Genomic DNA, 22,182 nt, shown 5'->3' on the forward strand with positions numbered 1-22,182 from the left:
TAACTATAACCAATTTAAGAGCTACTATAAAGCCATATACTCCTCTGAGAGTATGTGCGATGAGTCTTTTTACCATACGTTTTTTTTAGGTTGCTAGAAATCCCATTCTTTGAGTCTGAAATATCTGCCAAGCTGGATAAACCTATCACTCCTGAAGAACATAAGTCCGCCTTGAGGTCAATGAATAGCGGAAAATGTCCAGGCCCTGACGGATTTCCTGCTGAATTTTACAAAACATTTGTTGACAAACACTCCACTCTTGTTGAACATGTACAATGAAGCCTTCCAGTATGGTATCCTCCCTCCCACATTGGGACAGGCTACTCTATTACTTACTCTAAAGAAGGACAGACATCTTCTTCTCTGCAGTGACTATTATCCTATAGGCCTTTTCACACCGCACTTGCTCAATGTGAAAGGACCGCGCGTCACAGTGACAATGACCAAAGTGCAGCGTGCCCAATTTTGGAAGTGCTGATGGAGATGCCTACGAGGAGGTAACAGGAAAGTAGACCACACCTCTGCAACTTCAGCAAGATGTATTTGTTTTTGGCAAAATAAAGCCGTGGCATTGGTCATTTTAGCGAGGAGGAGAAAAACAAGGAAATGGGCTCACCCTATAGTAACCTCAGAGAGTTTAGGTTTGTTCGTTTCCCTAGTACAAGTCCGCCAAAAAAAGCACACGGAAATCACTCCTACAGCCCCTCTCCCATTGGAGGGCCATTCTGACAGTCACCCCAATATTGCTTTCGAAATAGAACTTCTTTCTGTTCTGTTTGCCTTCTATATAGTCACCCCGCTCTGCAAGATGGCAAAACATGCTGTCGTCCCCACAGCACATACACAATGAATGAAAAAGTCACGGGCATCAATCGCATCACCAAGTGCGGTGTGCAAAGGCCTTATTTCTTTACTTTGTGTGTCAGATGCCTTTTGAACATCTTGTTTCTACTTCATCTTCTCCTATTCCAGAAGGGGTCATCTCAATGGTTGCTGAGAAGGCATTTGATCGAGTAGAATTACCTTTTTTATTTATTTATTTATTTTAAACATTAAACATTTGGTTTTGGTAGCAAATGTATATCATTCATCAAACTTCTGCATAGATCACCTTTTGCCAGAGTCCAAACAAACAACGACTGCTCTCCCCATAGCCGTGAAACTTGTCAGGGTGCCCCCTCTCCCCCCTATTGTTTGATATTGCAATGAACCACTGGCAAGATGAGGATGATAAGATGAGGACAGGTACATGAGCTTTTGTTGTATCCAGATGACCTCTTACTATTCATGTCTGACACAGACAGATCTATTCCCCCAGTGACTACCTTACTGGAGAGTTCGAGAAAACATCAGGCTATAAGCTAAATATTCAAAAGAGTGAATTTTGCCTGTTTATGCCACAATATATGCCCTTTCAGACCTTCCTTTCAAACTATCAAAAGACAACTTCATATATTTGGGCATCTGTGTCGCCCAAAAAGTTACTGACCTAGTAGACCACAACTTCTCGCCCCTCATATGTAGAATAAATGGGGACTTCCTGCTTTGGATTCTTCTTTATTTGTCTCTTGCTGGCAGAATTAACTACATTGAAATGAATCTTCTCCAAAAAATTCTTAAACCTGTAATCATCCCAAAACGCTTCTTTCATGGCCTTGACAGATTAATCCCAAAGTTTATTTGGAACAATAAGACTCCTAGGATTCGAAAAAAAGAATATATATATATATATATATATATATATACACACACACACACACACACACACACAGTGGGTACGGAAAGTATTCAGACCCCCTTTAAATTTATATTGCAGCTAAAATCATTTAAGATAAATGTTTTCCTTAATCTACAAACAGCACCCCATATTAACAGAAAAAAAACGAATTGTTGAAATTTTTGCAGATTTATTAAAAAAGGAAAACTGAAATATCACACAGCCATAAGTATTCAGACAACCTTGCTCAGTATTTAGTAGAAGCACCCTTTTGAGCTAATGCAGCCATGAGTCTTTTTGAGAATGATGCAAAAAGTTTTTCACACCTGGATTTGGGGATCCTCTGTCATTCCTCCTTGCAGATCCTCTCCAGTTCTGTCAGGTTGGATGGTGAACGTTGGTGGACAGCCATTTTCAGGTCTCTCCGGAGATCCTCAATTGGGTTTAAGTCAGGGCTCTTGCTGGGCCATTCAAGAATAGTCACTGAGTTGTTCTGAAGCCACTCCTTCGTTATTTTAGCTGTGTGCTGAGGGTCATTGTCTTGTTGGAAGGTGAACCTTCGGCCCAGTCTGAGGTCCTGAGGACTTTGGAGAAGGTTTTGTTCCAAGATATCCCTATGCTTGGCCGCGTTCATCTTTCCTTCAATTGCAACCAGTCGTCCTGTCCCGGCAGCTGAAAAACACCCCCACAGCATGATGGTGTCACCACCATGCTTCACTGTTGTAACTGTATTGGACAGGTGATGAGCAGTGCCTGGTTTTCTCCACACATACCACTTAGAATTAAGGCCAAAAAGTTCTATCTTGGTCTCATCAGACCAGAGAATCTTATTTCTCACCATCTTGGAGTCCTTCAGGTGTTTTTTTTTAGCAAATTCCATGCGGGCTTTCATTTGTCTTGCACTGAGGAGAGGCTTCCGTCGGGCCACTGTGCCATATAGCCCCGACTGGTGGAGGGCTGCAGTGATGGTTGACTTTCTAGAACGTTCTCCCATCTCCCGACAGCATCGCTGTAGCTCGGCCACAGTGATCTTTAGGTTCTTCTTTACCTCTCTCACCAAGGCTCTGCTCACCCGATTGCTCAGTTTGGCCGTACGGCCAGCTCTAGGACATCTGCCATTTGAATACTGAATGTATGATATTTCAGTTTTTCTTTTTTTCATAAATCTGCAAAAATTTCAACAATTCCATTTTTTTCTGTCAATATGAGGTGCTTGCTTGTACATTAATGAGGGAAAAAAAGAACTTAAATTATTTTAGCAAATGGCTGCAATATAACAAAGAATGACAAATGTAAGGGGGTCTGAATACTTTCCGTACCCACCGTGTGTGTGTGTGTGTGTGTGTGTGTATATATATATATATATATATATATATACATACATACATACATACATACTGTGTGTAAATATCTATATATCCAGAACCTATATATATCCAGAAGCTTAGGTGGAGCTCTGTCAAATTTAGCACTGCTAGCACTTACTGGGCTGTAAACACTGCAGCATGTTGCTCTGGTGCCATATTAGTGACCAGTCACCATGGTGACTGCAAGTTGAGGAGGCTTCCTTTAACTCCTCTACTTTAAGATCTAGTTTGTGTTTCTCTCAGACTTTTCTCACCTCTAGCATACACTGGCAATGGAATTGTTTAAAACTCTTAAAATCTGGGCTCAATTTAAACGGTATTTCGGATTTAACTGTATACCCTTCTCATTTCCTATCCTTTTAAACCCTTTGTTGCCGGGATGCAGTCAGTTGATGATTTCTACATTAACAGAATGTTTGCTTCTTTTGACCAGCTGACCTTCAAATTTATCCTTGACAGAAAGCAACTTTATACATTTTTGCAAGTCAGGGACTTCGCCCAAAAGCACTTCCCTGGCTTTCCTAATATTCCATCTACAACTATGATACACTCTATACTTAAGCTCAACCCATTTTCCAAGGGAAATATCTCCAAATTATATACAGCCATTCTTACACACCGTTCTGTGGCGAGTGACTTACATAGGACTTGGGTTTTGGCCCTCAACATGGACATAGATACAGACACCTGGCAGTTAATTTTGAAACAGACCCCTCCTCTTCAATTTGTGCTAGATGCAATGCATGGTGGTGCACAGACTCCGCTGGTCAAGGAGCAAACTGGCTCCTATCTTTCACGAGTTAGATCCAACTTGTGATAAATGTCATCAAGGGACAGCTGATGTTACCCATATGTTTTGGACCTGTCCCGCTCTGTCATAGTTTTGGAACTTAGTGTTCCTTTCACTTTTGGCTTACCTCTGTCCAAATTAGTCTCTCACCCATTGTGGCTTTTTTGTGTGTGTGATACCCACAAACCTTTCATTGATGTCCTATATCGCTGACTTTGTGGCCTTTCTCAGCTTGCTTGCAAGGAGGGTTATTCTAATGCACTGGAAAATCCTTGCCCCGCCTCTCACTAAATTTGGATAAGGGATGATATTTTTTTAATGAAGTTAGAAAAGATTAGGCACTGCCTCCGGGGTTCCGACACAAGGCTTACCACAATATGGCAGGCATTTCAGGAACATGTTGGTTCCCTTCAAGTGGACATTGCCCCTGCTGTGGGGCACTCCCCCTAAATCAACCCACTTTTTTCAGTTCATTGGCTAGACAAACTCTACGGCATCGTATTAGTGCACAATTATTACTGACACATTATGACAACCATGTTTATTGTGTTTTATTCTTACTTTATACTTATAACTATTATTGATAAAATGGAAAGTTTTGTTGTTGTTTTTTTACCTTGTTGGTGTTGTTTTTCTGCTAGCCTTTACATTATTATTGTATGAATGTATACTGCTGTATTTGTAATGCTGACATTTAAAACTGTAAATATAGAAATTTATATTTTTTAAAAAGTCAAACCATTCCTGTTCAAATGCCATTTTTTGTGACATAAAATAAATGAGACCAAGATAAATCATTTCAAAACTTTTTCCATCATTAATGCGACCTACGACCTGTATCTTTAGCATGGTGTGGTAAGGTATATTTGACGCAAACACAAAACTGCTCATAACCAAAAGAATACGATACCTACAGTAAAGCCAAGGTGAAGAAAAGTGGTAGCAGCATCATGCTGAGGGACTTCTTTTCTTCAGCTGGAACCTTAGTTTAATTTTAATTTGTCAAGGTGGATGGAATTATCAGTAGTTCTAAATATCAGTCAGTGTAAGCAAATAACCTCCAAGCTTCTGCTTGAAGGCAGGAAAAAAAGTCAGAAATTTAAATGTATACTAGAACAACTAAACTTTATTTGGGGTTAATCAGAGGCACTTAAATGGTGTCACGTGTGTGCTGACTCCCATTTAACATGAGCTTAAATTGAATTGGTTTAATTTTGAACACAACCACATTCCCCGTTATAAGGGGGTGTGCGGACTTTTGCAACCACATTATCTCAGTTGTTTATTTTTCACTTACCCTCTCGAATAGATATGTTTTTTTAAACATCCAATTGCGTTGTACAGTTTTTAAGTCGCATCCATGGTGGAAATTTTTGGGGGAAATGATTTACCTTGGTCTCATTTTTTCCATCATAAAAAACCTGGGGTCTTGTTCACAAGTGAGGGAAGAATGGAACGGTAGATCGACTGGGTGCAGCGTCTGCAGTGATGCGGACTTTGTATCGGTCCGTTGTGGTAAAGAAGGAGCTAAGTCGAAAGGCGAAGCTCTCAATTTACCGGTCAATCTACGTTCCTACCCTCACCTATGGTCACGAGCTATGGGTCCTGACCGAAAGAACAAGATCCCGGATACAAGCGGCCGAAATGAGTTTTCTCCGCAGGGTCTCCGGGCTCTCCCTTAGAGATAGGGTGAGAAGCTCGGTCATCCGGGAGGATCTCAGAGTAGAGCCGCTGCTCCTTCACATCGAGAGGAGCCAGATGAGGTGGCTGGGGATGCCTCCTGGACGTCTCCCTGGTGAGGTGTTCCGGGCACGTCCCACCGGGAGGAGACCCCGGGGACGACCCAGGGCACGCTGGCGAGACTACGTCCTTCGGCTGGCCTGGGAACGCCTCGAGATCCCCCCAGAAGAGATGGATGAATTGGCTGGGGAGAGGGAAGTCTGGGCGTCCCTGCTAAAGCTACTGCCCCCGCGACCCAACCCGGATAAGCGGTAGAAAATGGATGGATGGAAAAAACCTGGTATTTGAACAGGGGTGTGTAGACTTTTTATAACCACTGTAAATGGATCAGTTAGGCCTGGTAAACATGTAAAGATAATCGGACTGTTTTTGTCACAATTTTGTTGGAACACGTGCAGAATGTGGTTTCGCATTGTCTTGCTGAAATAAGCAGGGGCGTCCATGAAAAAGATGTTGCTTGGATGGCAACATATGTTTCTCCAAAACCTGTATATACCTTTCAGCATTAATGGTGCCTTCACAGATGTGTAAGTTATCCATGCCATTGGCACTAACACAGCCCCATACCATCACAGATGCTGCCTTTTGAACTTTGCATCCATAACACTCCGGATGGTTCTTGTCCTCTTTGGCCCGGAGGAAACGACTTCCACAATTTCCAAAAACAATTTGAAATGTGGACCCGTCGGACCACAGAACACTTTTCCACTTTGCATCAGTCTATCTTAGATGAGCTCAGGCCCAGAGAAGCCAGCGGCGTTTCTGGGTGTTGTTGATAAATGGGTTTTGCTTTGCATAGTAGAGTTTCAAGTTGCACTTACGGATGTAGCGCCCTAATGTATTTACTGACATTGGTTTTCTGAAGTGTTCCTGAGCCCATGTGGTGATATCCTTTACACATTGATGTCGGTTTTTGATGCAGTACCGCCTGAGGGATCGAAGGTCACGGGCATTCAATGTTGGTTTTCGGCCTTGCCGCTTACATGCAGTGATTTCTCCAGATTCTCTGAACCTTTTGATGATATTATGGACCGTAGAGGATGAAATCCCTAAATTCCTTGCAATTGTACGTTGAGGTACATTGTCCTTAAACTGTTCGACTATTTTCTCGCGCACTTGTTCATAAAGAGGTGAACCTCGCCCGTCTTTGCTTGTGAATGACTGAGCAATTCAGGGAAGCTATTTATTTCTTTTTATTTTCACACATTTTCGATCGGTTTGCAGAGTGAAAAGACACATACATGCTGTGGGGATCTTCTCCTCTTGTCCCTGTGTTTGCTGTTCCGGAGTCTGCGGGGGCGGGACTATTTTTCACTCCTTCCTAATCTCGGGGGTGGGGGGAAACACTGGGGTGACCTCCTGGGGAGTAATTGTGGTGTGATGGTGACTCGCCCATGTTCCGTGGGTGATGGGGCAGTGCCGGCTGACACCCGCCTGGTTCCCCCGCTCTGGCCATGGTGGGGGCGGTGGGGCTCCACTCTCGCTCCCCGGGCCTGCTTCCTCCTCTTCTCTCCGTTCCTTGCGTCCCGCTGCGGTCGCCTCCAGCACTATATATATAAATATATTCAGATATATTTAGATATATTTAGATATATATAGATAGATATAGATATATATCCATACATCCATCCATTTTCAGAGCCGCTTCTCCTCACAAGGGTCGCGGGAGTGCTGAAGCCTATCCCAGTTATCTTCGGGCGGGGTACACCCTGAACTGGTCGCCAGCCAATCGCAGGGCACATACAAACAAACAACCATTTGCACTCACATTCACACCTCCGGGCAATTTAGAGTTGTCAATTAACCTGCCATGCATGTGGGAGGAAACCGAAGTGCCCGGAGAAAACCCATGCAGGCACGGGGAGAACATGCAAACTCCACACAGGTGGGGCCGGGGATTGAACCCCGGTCCTCAGAACTGTGAGGCAGACGCTCTAACCAGTCGTCCACCGTGCCGCCCATATACATACATACACACACGCACACACACACACACACACACACACACACACACACACACACACACACACACACACACACATATATATATATATATATATATATATATATATATATATATATATATATATACATATAAGATAAGTAAATTGATGGATAGATACAGAGGTCGGTAAAAAGACAGATGGATAAATGACAGATGGATCAATGGGTAGTAAAAAGACTGTCAATTTAAAATGAAATAAACCGGCCAATAAGTTTTGTATGTATGTACCTCTATATAAATTAAATTTAATGTTGATGTTGCATAAGGTTTTTTCCTGTCAGTGCTTCCGAGCGTGTGTGATGCAGACGTTCGTTTAGTTATTTATTTTTTTAAATTTTATTATTATTATTTTTTGTTTTTTTAAGAGTGGGCGGGGAGTGCACGCGTGTGTTTACACCCGCTCGCTGTAGTAGAAGCAAAAGCCACCACAAGGAAACACGGGCGACACATGAGTGGGCGGGTCCACGGGTGCCCGCGCCCTCGTCCAATCGGCGCCGAGCAAACCAATCACTGGCTGCTCAAGTCGGCCAATGGCGCGCAGCCCTCTGGACGCCCTGCGCCAATGAGCTACACCCATGACGTGGGCACGTGTATCCCAGCACATGTTGACGCTCGTAAAGTGTGGCGAGAAAGAGAAAGAGCGAGCAAACACACACGCACACACACACACACACACACACACACACACAAGGTGTCGCGCGGCGGCCGGGAGTGGACGTGGACGACGTGTGAGTGTGTGAGTCTGTCAAAGTCGACGCCGCTCGCTCCTTGCATACTGACGGAACCAACTCGGACACAGAACCGGACGTTGTGGCAGCTACTATTGTGTTTTTTTGTGTATATATATATCGCGAATACAGTCAGTGGGTGAGCAACGTCATTTCTCTCTCTCTCTCTCTCTCGCTATATATATATATATATATATATATATATATATATATATATATATATATATATATATATATGTATGTATGTATGTGTGTATGTATGTATGTATGTGTGTGTATGCAAATGTGTGTATATATATATATATATATATATATATATATATATATATATATATATATATGTATGCATATGTATGTATATATATATATATATGTATATGTATGTATGTGTGTGTGTGTGTGTATATATATATATATATATATATATATATATATATATATATATATATATATATATATATATGTATGCATATGTATGTATATATATATATATATGTATATGTATGTATGTGTGTGTGTGTGTGTATATATATATATATATATATATATATATATATATATATATATATAAAATGCATGTGTGTGTGTGTGTATGTGTGTGGCTTCCCGAAGTTGGCCAGCAAGCTGCATCCAGTTGTACGCCTACTAGAACCTCAGATAGATAGATGGATGTTATTCATGTTGTTCAAGTTCCCCCCGGGATGACGGCAGGAAATTGGCCTATCTATCAATCTATCGTAGGCGTATGTACCTAACACTATAAGTGTATAATGCCTTTTAATGACCTTGTTTTATGTGCATAGCATTTGAATTGGGGCTGCAACTCACACTTCTTTTAATACTTGATTAATCTGTCAATTATTTTTCGATTAATCGATGATTGCGAATTTTTCATTTTCACATGTATTAAAAACCAGGACATTATTTCTCATGAACTGCAAATAATTCACAAACATAAATTATGATTCAGTTACTGGTTTGGTCCTTCACATGTCAGTCAGTCTGCTTTCATGGAGGACTATGGAAATCTGAGAGTATTTACTGTTGAGTGGCTGAAATTCTGAGGATTTGGACAAGTTTAAGTTAAACAAGGTCTCTAAACAATTAATCAATTATCAAAATACTTGTCGATTCATTTGATAATCGATTAGTTATCGATTAATTGTTGCACCTCCAGTTTGAATTATTCTGTTTTCTTATCTCTTGTTTTTTTGTTTTTTTTTTATAATGTGATTGCACATGCCTTGTTTTTTTCTTCTGGTACATGGAATATATTTGGGGATTCTTTAACCATAGGTTATGGAGGCCGCCATGTCTATGTGGCTCTATACCTGTCATTACAAACTGTTAAATTGGTATTGTTTAAATGAACTTGTGATGAATGAACAATCTTTTAAGGTAAGGGCGTGAAGTGCATTTTCTTGCTATAAAACCAAACCGACAGACTGAAAATGCCCCTCTTTTCATGTGGGAGTAAAAGTGAGTATGCTTGTGACCTCCCCCAGGGCTCAGGGTCCAGCAGGGATTACTCCCAGGGAAAGGAATGGATCGGGGGGGTGGGGAACCTATGTGAGAGCATTTTGTCCGGGCCCACCATACAGTTCGAAAATTACTAAAGCCCTCAGAGGAACTATTATAGGAAGCCTTAGAACATTTAACCTACAAAATCTCATAATATGTAAACCTGGTTTCATATGTTTTCATAAATCGCATTGAAGGAAGTGGTGGAAGGAAGAAGGAGAGACGAGTGGCATGCTCGAGTGTGTAAGCAAGAGGATGAGGAAGACGAGATGAGAGGCGTGCAGAAATGCACCCAGAGTAGAAAGAGAGGAGTTTGTGTGTGTGTGAGGGGGAGGTAGGAGGATGGTGGTGGTCTTGTGGTGTGGAAGGGGGGTTAGGATGGAGCTCCAGCAAGCCAGCCAGCCCGAGCCAGGCAAGGGCGGTGCAATAAGCTGAGCACTGGAGGCAGTGGAAGAACGAGACTGCCTATTCTGATTCCACTACTATACGCTACGCTCAAGCTCCCATCCCCCCTCTCACATTTTTACTCTCTTCCGTCTCCCAATCTCTTCAATGGGAGCTAGACATGCGCTACCATTGTGTGCCGACTGGCCACCGCCCCCACCCACCCCGCGCCCCCCTCCCCCCGTGCCATGTTAAAGTAGGACACCCACCATTTTGTGAAGCAAGAAGTTAACACACGAGCATTTGGATATAACTGAATATATTTCTTTACCCCCTTGCACAGAGATGCAGTCCCAGGGCAGCACGTCCTCCCAACCCTCATTCGACTCCCTGAGCTCCAGCGACAGCCTCCTGTTCAGCGACTCGGACGACACAGACGTCTTCCTGACCGACGCCTCCTCCTCGGCCCTCCTGGACGCCGCGGGGGCCCCGTCGGCCGCCGGCGCCGGCCGGGCGTCGGTCAGCCCCGGGTCGCAGTGGGCGTGCGACGGCTTCACCGACAAAGAGGAAGAAGAGGACGGCTACGGCTCGGGCGGCAAGGCGCCTCCAGAGGTTCCCAAGTCGGCAGGTGACCTGCTGTTTGCTCAGAAGGTGAGCCTCAGTCTATCTCTGAAGACCCTGCCAGGACAGCTTGTAGTAATCAATTTCTCTGTCACTTCCTGTCACAGTGTGCTGAGCTACAGGGTTTTATCAGGCCCCTGCTGGAGCTGCTCAATGGGCTGAAGAAAGGCCGATTTGACCGCGGTAAGCTTTCCTCCATCGCTGCTTCTAGCTCAGTGTTTCCCAACCTTTATTGAGCCAAGGCGCATATTTTACATGAGAAAAATCTCACAGTGCACATCCATTTTCTTCCGCTTGTTCGGGGTCGGGTCGCGGGGGCAGGAGCCCAGACTTCCCTCTCCCTAGCCACTTTGTGCAGGTCTTCCGGGGAATCCCGAGGCGTTCCCAGGCCAGCCGAAAGACTTGGTCTCTCCAATGTGTCTTGGGTCTTCCCAGGGGTCTCCTCCCGGTGGGACGTTATTGGAACACCTGCTGCTGCTCTGCGATTATAGAGAGTGAATATTTTTTTAAAAAATGGTGGGGTTTAGCCTTGAAATATACCTTCCATACACTTTAAAGAAATGTAAACTTATTTAAACATACAGTACTTTTTAAACGCCTTCAAAAGGTTTTTTGAACATACAAAGAAATTCCAAGAATAAAACGCATAGAAAATATTGCATATTATAATATTTGGCTAAAAAAAACATGTTTTGTGCTGTAACTAACACTTATTTTACTAATTAATCTAAGTTATTTTTTTCGAGTAATTGGGTTTTTTTTTTAAATGCCACCCCTTTATTCAGAAACAGGACATTATTTCAAACTTACAGTGCAGAAAATCCACAAACATCAATTGATTTTGATTCAGTTGCTGGTTTGGTCTGTAACATGTCAGAAAATGTTTTCCAGATAAAAGCAGATATTTGCAAATGCCTTATTTTGATAAAAGACAAAGATAATCAGTCTGCTTTCTTGGAGGACTACAGAAATCTGAGAATTTGCTGTTGAGAGGCTGAAATTCTGAGGTTTTTTGACAATTTTAAGTTAAAGAATGTCTGTAAATGATTAATCGATCATCAAAATATTTGTTGACTATTTTGATAATCGATTAGTTGTCTAACCCTAACCCAATTAATCATTTAATAGTTGGACCTCTAATTAGAATCTAAGCTTTGAAGTAAGCCTACCCCTCCCACTTGCTGTAACCGCATTATCATTTTAAACTTTTTCAAACACACTTTTCAACAAATTTTAAACACATTAAAACACACATTAAACACAAAAAATGCAAGCACAAAATGTGTCGTAAATATTGTATGTAAAAATATAGAAACATTTGTTTTATACTTTAAGCCATTAAATATCCATCACACATGCTGTAATCAAATTGAAACTTATTCAAACACTTTTTAAACACGTTAAAAAGAAGTTATTTGAACACAAGAAAAAAAATTCATTCATAAAAATGCATCAAATATGTAATACTACAAATGTTTTTAATTCTATTATCGTTCAAGCCAGTGTTTCTTTTTACACCAAGTACCACTTAAAAAGATATTTAGCTCTCCAAGTACCACCATCTTGACCAACATTGAAATACAGTTGCAAAATATATTTTTTCCTAAAAGTATATATAATATTATTGTAAGCCACTATAACATTATGCAGTTTACACATTAACACTGTACTTGAATATAGGAAATTATATATTTTTAATTTGCACTTAATGATTCAATCAAATTGTATTACAAATAAAAGTTAAATAAAAAAATATGTACCTACGTCAAATTTTAAAAACAAACTGTTCTTCAAGATTAAATGTAAATGTTTTGTACGAAAAGGTTAAATACAACTGAACTGAACTTTATTTAGGCAGTGATTATTTTGCTTACCACTCGTGGGAGTCTGCATACCACTAGTGGTGCTAGTACCACAGTTTGAGAATTACTGGTTTAAGCCTTAAAATATCCCTCCCAGATGCTGTAATCCAATTGAAACCTATTTAAACACACTTTTTTTTTTAAACGCATTGTTAACGTATGTGAACATTTAAAAAAAAAAAAAAAAAAATGGATATGTTTAACAGAAAGATCCGTGGTAGATGAATGGCAATATACTGTGGTGGGGGGTTACTGTACATACAGTACTTAAAAAAATGATGGATACAATGGTAAAGTGGAAGCGCATTTCATTGTTCAGCCTATCATGATATTTCGCTAGCATAGTTAGATGAGGCGGCACGGTGGCCGACTGGTTAGAGCGTCAGCCTCACATTTCTGAGGTGCGGGGTTCAATCCCCGTCCCCGCCTGTGTGGAGTTTGCATGTTCTCCCCGTGCCTGCGTGGGTTTTCTCCGGGCACTCCGGTTTCCTCCCACATCCCAAAAACATGCATTATTTGGAGACTCTAAATTGCCCGTAGGCATGACTGTGAGTGCAAATGGTTGTAGGTTTCTATGTGCCCTGCGATTGGCTGGTAACCAGTTCGGGGTGTGCCCCGCCTCCTGCCCGATGACGGCTGGGATGGGCTCCAGCACGCCCGCGACCCTGGTGAGGAGAAGCGGCTCAGAAAATGGATGGATGGATAGTTAGATGAGCAAACATATATTATTTGTGGTAATGAAAGAATTTTCTGACCAGGTAAGTGAAATTGCATAGTTCCCTGTTACACACCTGGTGAGCTCTCATGTCACCGCGGCACACTGTTTGGGAGTCTCTGTTGTGTCTTAACTCTCCTGAGCCCTGGTCTACACTCTCTTACCGTCTGTAAACCATACACTCTATTGATCCCGTGCGGCAGACTCATTGCCTCATTCGGGGCAACCGACCGTGGCTTCGCTGCGTCATGACCGTGATGTCTTGGTGCGAACGCTGACGCAGGGTTATGTTTGTGATTGACAGGTCTGAGTAGTTTCCAGCAAAGCGTCGCTATGGATCGCATCCAACGGATCGTGGGTGTTTTACAGAAACCAAACAGCGGGTAAGATGTAACCCCAAACCCTAACATGCTTTGTTTCAAGTTAGATACTACTACTTCTATATTTGTTGCTATACAGTACTGTGCCAAAGTCTTGGGCATCCTCCAAGAACCAGGAAGTAGCCTCCAGTATGGACAAACAAACACAAATTCAAAGATCTGTGTTTTGTTTTTGATTTTTCACTTTTGTTAACAGTTCAGCTTTGGTAAAGGTCTGTCCTCAGTGGTTTTGTAATAATGTACAGTATGAGCATTACAACATTGCTAATATAACAAATCTATTGGAAGCCTAAATGTTTTCCACAGTGCTTTACATTTATTTGCCATTTCATGGGGCGCACTTGCACAATCTGTTACGATCCAATAAGTTTATAGGTATTTATTTAATATGTATATTATTGCAGTTGTAGTTTGCAGCAGTCACGCTGCTCTGCATCATACTGATAATATAATATACAGTGGGTACGGAAAGTGGAACGGTGGTCGACTGTTTAGAGCGTCTGCCTCACAGTTCTGAGGACCGGGGTTCAAATCCCGGCCCCGCCTGTGTGGAGTTTGCATGTTCTCCCCGTGCCTGCGTGGGTTTTCTCCGGGCACTCCGGTTTCCTCCCACATGCATGGTCGGTTAATTGACGACTCTAAATTGCCCGTAGGTGTGAATGTGAGTGCGAATGGTTGTTTGTTTGTATGTGCCCTGCGATTGGCTAGCAACCAGTTCAGGGTGTACCCCGCCTCCTGCCCGAAGATAGCTGGGATAGGCTCCAGCACGACCGCGACCGTAGTGAGGAGAAGCGGCTCAGAAAATGGATGGGTACGGAAAGTATTCCGTTTTTTTTCTTATTTTTGCAGAAACGCCAGCCAAAAGTGAGCATTTTGTCAAGGCTTATTTTTTTGACACAGCTATTTGGAGGTTTTTGCAACAGTTCCTCTGAGGTTTTACATGTTTTTGTTGGAGCAAATGTTCTCACAGACAGTATATGGCCCACAGGCCGTATGTTATCTACCCTTGTTTTAGATTGTACCTAAAAAAAAAAAAAAAAAAATTCCAGTGAGTGTGATGTAGGACTTTAAACATCCAGATGCTCCCTCGCTGAACGTACGTGTGGATGTCTTGTTCCAGGGAGAAGTATCTCAACACGCTCCTCCAGGTGGAGATGATGCTGAAGCTGTGGTTTCCTCAGATCTCCACTCTCCCAACGTCGGCTGCCTCCAGCATGGCCCCATCACCCACCCGCATCCTCCAAGACACACCGGGCGGCACGCCGGGCACCACGCCACCGCACAAGCACAGGGATCAGCTGCATATCCCGGTGAAGGTGAGCATGCGCCTCCGCGGTGCACTTTGAATCAGTAATCCCAGATCAAGCGTCTACAGCGCAGGGTCTGTCAGCTATCTAAACAACACAGGTACACAGCATGTCATTTCCCAATTGATTACACATTATGCAACAGAGTACCTAAAATGAGAAACACAACTTTTAATTCATCTCCATGTAATATGATGTAATACTGGGCAGCTAATTTGTTTCCAACATTCAGTAAGTCTCCACTCTTGAATTCCCCTGAGAGACTGTTAACATGCTTGCTGTTGTTGTGGTGGTGAGCAACAGAGTTCGAATGTGCTCAGCAGTCAACCTCGTTGTCCTTTTGTGATCAATACAGTTGGAACTGAAATTACTATAGCTACAGACATGGAAAAAACATATTTTTTGTTCATTTTAATGCCTGATACCACTAAAGGTATATTACCTGAAGAATACAATGAACACCACAAAAATGCAGCTGATTCCATAATACTTTGTCGTGTTTGACATGCATAAGATTATTTCCTCACTCGTGAACAAGACCCCGAAATACTTGAACTCCTCCACTTGGGACAGGATCTCATCCCCAACCTGGAGAGGGCACGCCACCCTTTCCCGAATGAGGACCATGGTCTCAAATTTGGAGGTGCTGATTTTCATCCCAGCCGCTTCACACTCGGCTGCAAACTGCTCAAGTGAGAGTTGGAGATTAGTGCTTGATGAAGCCAACAGAACCACATCATCTGCAAAAAGCAGGCATGCAATACTGAGGCCACCAAACCGGACCCCCTCTACGCCTCGGCTGCGCCTAGAAATACTGTCCATAAAAGTTATGAACAGAATCGGTGCTCTAGTACAACAGACAGTCAATTTACCGAACACTTTGGAGACATAAGACATTGACAAAAAACAATTGTGCAAAAAGATGCAGAGTCCTCTAGCACCTAGAGCAGTTCGAATGACTAATATTGCAATAGTCCGGTGCGATGACCATTGTGCAAAGGGCGCTGAGACTTCAAGGAGTATATGCGGTATAAAGTGACGAGCAGTGCGATAATCTGGGACAATGTTGGTTGTGCAAGTACAGGGAACGAACAGACTAGATCAGGTGCCCGAAGCACCTCCCACAGGACTCTCCGAGGGACACGGTCGAACGCCTTCTCCGAGTCCACAAAACACATGTAGACTGGTTGGGCGAACTCCCATGCACCCTCGAGGACCCTGCTGAGGGTGTAGAGCCGGTCCACTGTTCCACGGCCAGGACAAAAAAACCACACTGTCCCTACTGAATCTGAGATTTGACTTCCCGGCCGACCCTCCTCTCCAGCACCACTGAATAGACCTTACCAGGGAGGCTGAGGACTGTGATTCCACCCTCACCTCTGATCACGAGCTGTGGGTCGTGACAGCAAGAACAAGATCCCGGGTGCAAGCGGCAGTAATGGGTTTCCTCGGCAGGGTGTCCGTGCTTTCTCTTACAGATAGGGTGAGGAGCTCGGTCATCTGGGAGGGGCTCAGACTCGAGCCGCTGCTCCTCCGCATTGAGAAGAGCTAGATGAGGTGGTTCGGGCAATCTGGTTATGCCTCCTGGACCCCTCCTTGGGGAGGTGTTCTGAGCATGTGCCACTTGGAGAAGGCCCCGGGGACAACCCAGGACAAGCCGGAGTGACTATGTCTCCCGGCTGGCCTGGGAATGCCTCGGGATACCCCCGGAAGAGCTGGATGAAGTGGCTGGGTAGAGGGAAGTCTGGGCTTCCCTGGTAAAGCTACTGCCCCCACTACTAGACCTCGGATAAGCAGAAGAAAATGGATGGATGGAAACTTATTTCCACTAGTTTTGTTTATTATCAAGAAAACCATGGAAAATTACAAGATGTCAGCTCTTTATTAAAACTCTTATAAGCTATTTTTGTTGTCATCATTATATTTGTTCAAACAAATGTACTTGTAGTTGTAACAGGCATTAAAAATGGACAAGAAACTAAATAAACAAAGGTGGTCTTATAATTTGACTATAGTTTTTTTATTTTTTTACCCTGATGCAGAAAAGGGAGTCTCGGGGGAGGTGTTTTAACTGTACAGTGCACTGGGCAACTAATTGGGGTATGGCTATAAGAGGGACGATGTGAAAACTCCCACTACAGCGGCAGCTTGGAGTTTTCAAAATCACAAGATGTTCCTCAGCCAATTATTTTTGTTTTGCGTTGCGAGCTAAAATTTGATGTGAGTTCTCATACGCCACAACATGCATCACACTCACATTTTGAGGTATGAGTAAATAAATTTAGTTTTTCCCCATTTGCATTTTGTTTGTTTTTCTTTTTGTCAAATGTATTTTTGTTTTATTTTAGTTGATTTATTTTATTTTGTTAATTGTATTTTTAGCTCATTAAAATGTTCAGTTCTTATTTATTTCAGTCTAACTTTATTTTTAATGGATTTTATTTTTCTTTGTTTTGTATTTCTTAATTCAATTAAAATTTTCTCTTCAATTTATTTTTTTGTTTTTAATTCTTATTTTATTTTTTATTTCATTTGTATTTGTTTTTTTTATTATTTTTATTTCTTAATTCATGTTCTCTTTTTGTCTAGTTGTATTTTTTATTCTATTATTTCTGGTCTAATTTTTAATTTATCCTATTTTGTGTTTCTTAATTTAATTTGAATTTTAGTTTTTATTGTATTTTATATTTTTGTAATTATTTATTTTAACGTATTTATTTTATATTTTATTTGTGTATTTTTTCAATTATATTGCTTTTCATTTTTTTGTAAAATTAAATTTTCATGTTTCTTTTTTTAATTTTTCTTATTTTTATTTATTTTCTTTTTTACATTTTTTGTCAAATTTAATTCTTTTTTTTTTAAAATTTATTTTGATCAAGAGTAACACTAAAACTAATAAAATGCATACTTATGTGTCTTTTTTTTTTTTTTTTTTTTGGTTTTTTTCTCCCCCATTACTGAATGTTAAATGACTTAGCTGTTTATTTTTGCAGAAACGGCGACTCAGCTGGACAGGAACTGACTCTCCTACGCCGTCTCCGGGCCTCTTGAAGTGCCCTCGCCTCAGTTCACAAGAGAAGAAGAAGCAAGATGACAGTGATGAAGAAGGAGGAGAAAAAGACGAAGCCAGACCCCGCACTCCTCCGTCATCGTCTTCACACCAAATTTCTGCAAATGCGAGTGTCTGTGCAAAGGGAAACGACTGCGACGAGTCGGGTAAGCCGTCAGAGTACAAAACGGGTCGGGGGTCCGAGCCTAGCCTCACGTGGGTGCACGTCGCGCCCATCCTGTCACCGCGGAAGACGGGCACAATGACAACGGCGGCTAGCGGCAACGAGAACAGGACGAGCCCGGCAACGCAGGACAGCGCCGTCTCCTCCACCACGCCTTCCAAGCACAGCAGAAATTTTAAGAAACCCGCACGCTGCCAAAGCAAAGCTGCCACAGGTGAGCAGGGCAACAGCCGGGTGGGCCGCGCTCCCTCGGAGACCTGAGAGGAAAAACGGGACAAAACTGGAGGAAGTGAGGAACGCCACGAGAGGAAAATCAAACGCGTGTTGATAATCACAAATAGTGTAAAAAAAGAAATGCAAAGTGCAAAGAAATCATGGAGGAAGATCGCAAGTAAACTCTTAAGGCTCGAAAAAAGATGACTGAATGGACCACTTCCTGTCACGAGAGGAAGTCGCTGGTGATGTAAACTTGTACGGGTTGTAGATATACAGAAAGAAAAAAGGAAATCCAGTGCACACATGGACGCATCCACCAGTGGTGCATTTCAAGACATTGGAGATTGTTGGAAGAAAAGAAACAATGTCATCAACTCACGAATGTAACTCAAGAACAAGTAGCTGCGCTCCGGGAGGATCACTGGAACTGCTCCCACCGTTAATTTATTCATCTGTTGAGCTGACACTGCATTTATTTATTATTCTTCGTATTTATTTATTGGGCAGTTGAGGAAAACACAGCGAGGAAGTCAACCTATTTTTATGACATTGTTGACAAGTGGGTTTTCCTTTCCATCATCAACCAGAAGGAAGTTTTGAACTGTCGGACTACTGTGCCTTTTACCAAATAGGATGTGTTTGTTTTTGTTTTTCAAAAGAAACAATTGGTGCTTGAGTGCATTTTTACTACATTTTGATTGTTTGCTTTCACACAAAAAAAACAACACATCTTGACAGTAGTCACCTGTACTTTTCTTCAAACACAGCGGCATCACGCTTTATCGTTACCCTAATCGCATAATTGCCTCGGTCATGTTTTCAGAAAGCAAGAAAAAAAACTCTGGCTGCAAGTAACGATTAACTTTAATAATCGATGATTTTTCTTTGATTGAGGGGGGGGAAAAAAAGATAATTACAAACATTTTTAATTTCCATTCCTTTATTTAAAAAAGCCCCACAACATTCTTTAAAATGGACAGTGTTGAAAATGCAAAAACATAAACTGATTATGATTCGGTCACTGGTTTGTTCCATAACCTCAGAAAATAAAAAGAATGATCAACATTTTCGCCTAAGTAAAAGTAGATGCTCGCAAATGTTTTATTTGGATTAAAAACAAAAAGATAATCAGTCTCCTTTCTTGGAGGACTGCAGAAATCTGAAAATCTACTGCTGAAAGGGTACAAATTACGAGGATTTGGACAATTTTAAGTTCAACAGTAGCTCTAAATGATCATCACAGTAGATTCATTGATTAATTTGATAATCGATTAGTTGTCGATTAAGCGATTTACAGTCTTGTTTCACCTCTGGAATTTAGCTTTTTTCGATAGATATCTTCACAGTAAGTTAAAAATGAATTCAGCAATTTTCCTATCAGGCTTTTAGCTTGATTGCATGCTTGCCAAGTCATTTTGAAACGTTTTTGGAAAACAAAAAAATGAAGATGACTGAAAATGATGACACAGACAAAGAGCAAAGCAAGCGTGTTGAAATGACTTGGGCCAATGCTCCTGAAACTTTTTGCACCAAGTACCATCTCGAAGACTACTTGGCTCTCCAAGTTCCACCACCCGTACTTCAATAATAATTCAAGTAATAGTTAAAATGCAAAGTTAAATGCAACTAAACTTAAACGGACTGTACTGGATTAAAATAATCTTGAAGCCACTGTGACATTATGTGTAGTGTGACCATTTAATTCAGTGATTCTTTTGTGTACCACTGGTGGCACTCGTACCACACTTTTGAGAATGAATGACGTAGGCAACGATGCTCTTAGGCTAACAAATTCTGCCAATCAAACGCAGTCTCCAAGTGTATTCCGTAAACATGCCTCCATCTTGTCAGCAGGGGCTCTTCTGCTAGCCTTTTCTTTTTTTTCTTTCGGCTCCCACCCGAATCGAGGGACCGAAGGCTGGTGCACTGAGAAACTTGAAATGCTACAAAAATGTCAACATTAAGGAGGAACTCGTCTCGACTTGCACCAACCCTTCCTCTGCTGCTATTCTGCATCGGAAGCACAGAGTAGTATGATCGCAGAGGAGGGGTGTCAGCAAAATGACCAATTAATGCAAACGTGTTGTAAATATTTCTACTAAGCTATTTTTCAAACTATTTCCATTGAGCGAGGATGTAGCAGCTTCCAGAGTCACAGACAGCCTCCATTTCCAACCGCCTTTATTTGACTTAGATTATTTTGATTTCATTTTTCATTTGGATGGTTTTTAATCAGATTTTTGTTTCATTTTACGTTTGTTGTTTTTTTGTAATACTTTTTCTTTGAATTGATCTTTCATTTTTGTTTAATATTTTTGTGCTGTTTTTTATAGACTGAAATTTTCTTTAGTTTTTTTTCATTTCGTTTTAATTTTTCCTTTTTTTGTTTGTTTATTTTAATGATTTTGTTTTATTTCTAATAGATGTTTTATGTTACTCGGTTTTATTTTGTTTTTTGTTTTTCATTTTTTACATTTATTTCTTTGTTCTATTTATTGACAGTATTGTAGTTTTCCCCTTATGTTTCTTTTTTGATTTGAGTATTTATTTGAATTTGCATTGTTTTTTTGTTTATTTTTCTTTCATTTTAATCATTTTCATTTTTGTTTATTGTTTTCATTGTACTGTAGGTCTATTTGTTGATTATTGCTTAATTTATTTAGATTTTTTTTTTTCACGTTCCTTTTTGTATTTGATCGCAGCGAGGCGTCGTCAAAGCCTTACGAGTCTGAGAAAGACCTTCCGTGTCTCCATTTGGCGCTCTAGACTCCTCATCAGAGTCTTGTGTGTGTGTGTGTGTGTGTGTGTGTGAGGGAGTGGGTGTGTGATTTTTTTTTTTTTTTCCTACGGCCATGGTGTGACCGATTGCACTTACTTTTTCATGTACGTTTTTCTATTTCATCGACGACCGGTTGGGAAAGATTTGGGAATCTTGTAGCCTTTCTTCTTCTTCACGACTTGTACTGTCCTCCTTCACCCAGCACCAGGCTGTCCTCGCCCTCCCTTCTTCATCTCCCTCAATCTTGTTAGTTTTCTTGTCTTTAGCTCACCTTCACTCTTAATCTTACTCTGGCTATATTTTTTCAACAACCACCTGGAAAAAAAGGAACGTTTTTTGAATAAATGACATTTTTTAAAAGCTGAAATGTTGCACTGGATTTTCTAAAAATGACGTTTCTATTGTTGGGATGGAAGCAATGTGACAGATGTGACTCAGTGGGGTTGCAGATTTAGAGGATGTACATTTTGGGGAGGGGCGACGGGGGCGGAGGCAGCGTGTGAGACTTCAGCCTCACTAATCTGACGGGCACAAGAAGGGGGGTGTTGTGTGTTTGAGTCGCCTACCAGCTGCTAAAACAGCACAAACACAACACTCGCATGTGTGTGTGTCTTCAAATACGTCACGTTTGCGTGCAACGTGGAGGTATCTTGCACAGTGGGGGGTGGGACATTAAAAGACGAGCAGGGCAACAGTCAAAAGCTCTTTCACAAAAAAAATCATAATTACATTTTAAAAAACAGTCATAAAAGGAAGTAAAATTAAACAAAAATACAAGTGAAAAAAATCAAATAAAGAAATAAAACAAGATCAA

General features: G+C 41.5%; 1 protein-coding gene across 1 annotated transcript; it reads left to right on the forward strand.

Annotated features, from left to right (window-relative positions):
* Positions 1-8,316: 8,316 nt before the first annotated feature.
* LOC133402048 (uncharacterized) lies at positions 8,317-21,726 on the forward strand. The gene is made up of 6 exons (XM_061675616.1): positions 8,317-8,486; positions 10,596-10,903; positions 10,981-11,056; positions 13,755-13,833; positions 14,951-15,146; positions 18,134-21,726. The coding sequence occupies exons 2-6, from the start codon at positions 10,598-10,600 to the stop codon at positions 18,632-18,634; spliced, it is 1,158 nt and encodes a 385-aa protein (XP_061531600.1). The 5' UTR covers positions 8,317-8,486; positions 10,596-10,597; the 3' UTR covers positions 18,635-21,726.
* Positions 21,727-22,182: the final 456 nt, after the last annotated feature.

The sequence above is a fragment of the Phycodurus eques genome, chromosome 4, assembly GCF_024500275.1.
Source record: "Phycodurus eques isolate BA_2022a chromosome 4, UOR_Pequ_1.1, whole genome shotgun sequence".
NCBI classification, from domain to species: Eukaryota; Metazoa; Chordata; class Actinopteri; order Syngnathiformes; family Syngnathidae; genus Phycodurus; species Phycodurus eques.

What these genes read in the sequence shown, in the direction of transcription:
- LOC133402048 (XM_061675616.1), top strand. Translation starts at nt 10,598, where the DNA reads ATGCAGTCCCAGGGCAGCACGTCCTCCCAACCCTCATTCGACTCCCTG. An exon ending in ACCTGCTGTTTGCTCAGAAG is followed by an intron (nt 10,904 to 10,980) that starts GTGAGCCTCAGT and finishes TTCCTGTCACAG; the next exon opens with TGTGCTGAGCTACAGGGTTT. An exon ending in TTACAGAAACCAAACAGCGG is followed by an intron (nt 13,834 to 14,950) that starts GTAAGATGTAAC and finishes GTCTTGTTCCAG; the next exon opens with GGAGAAGTATCTCAACACGC.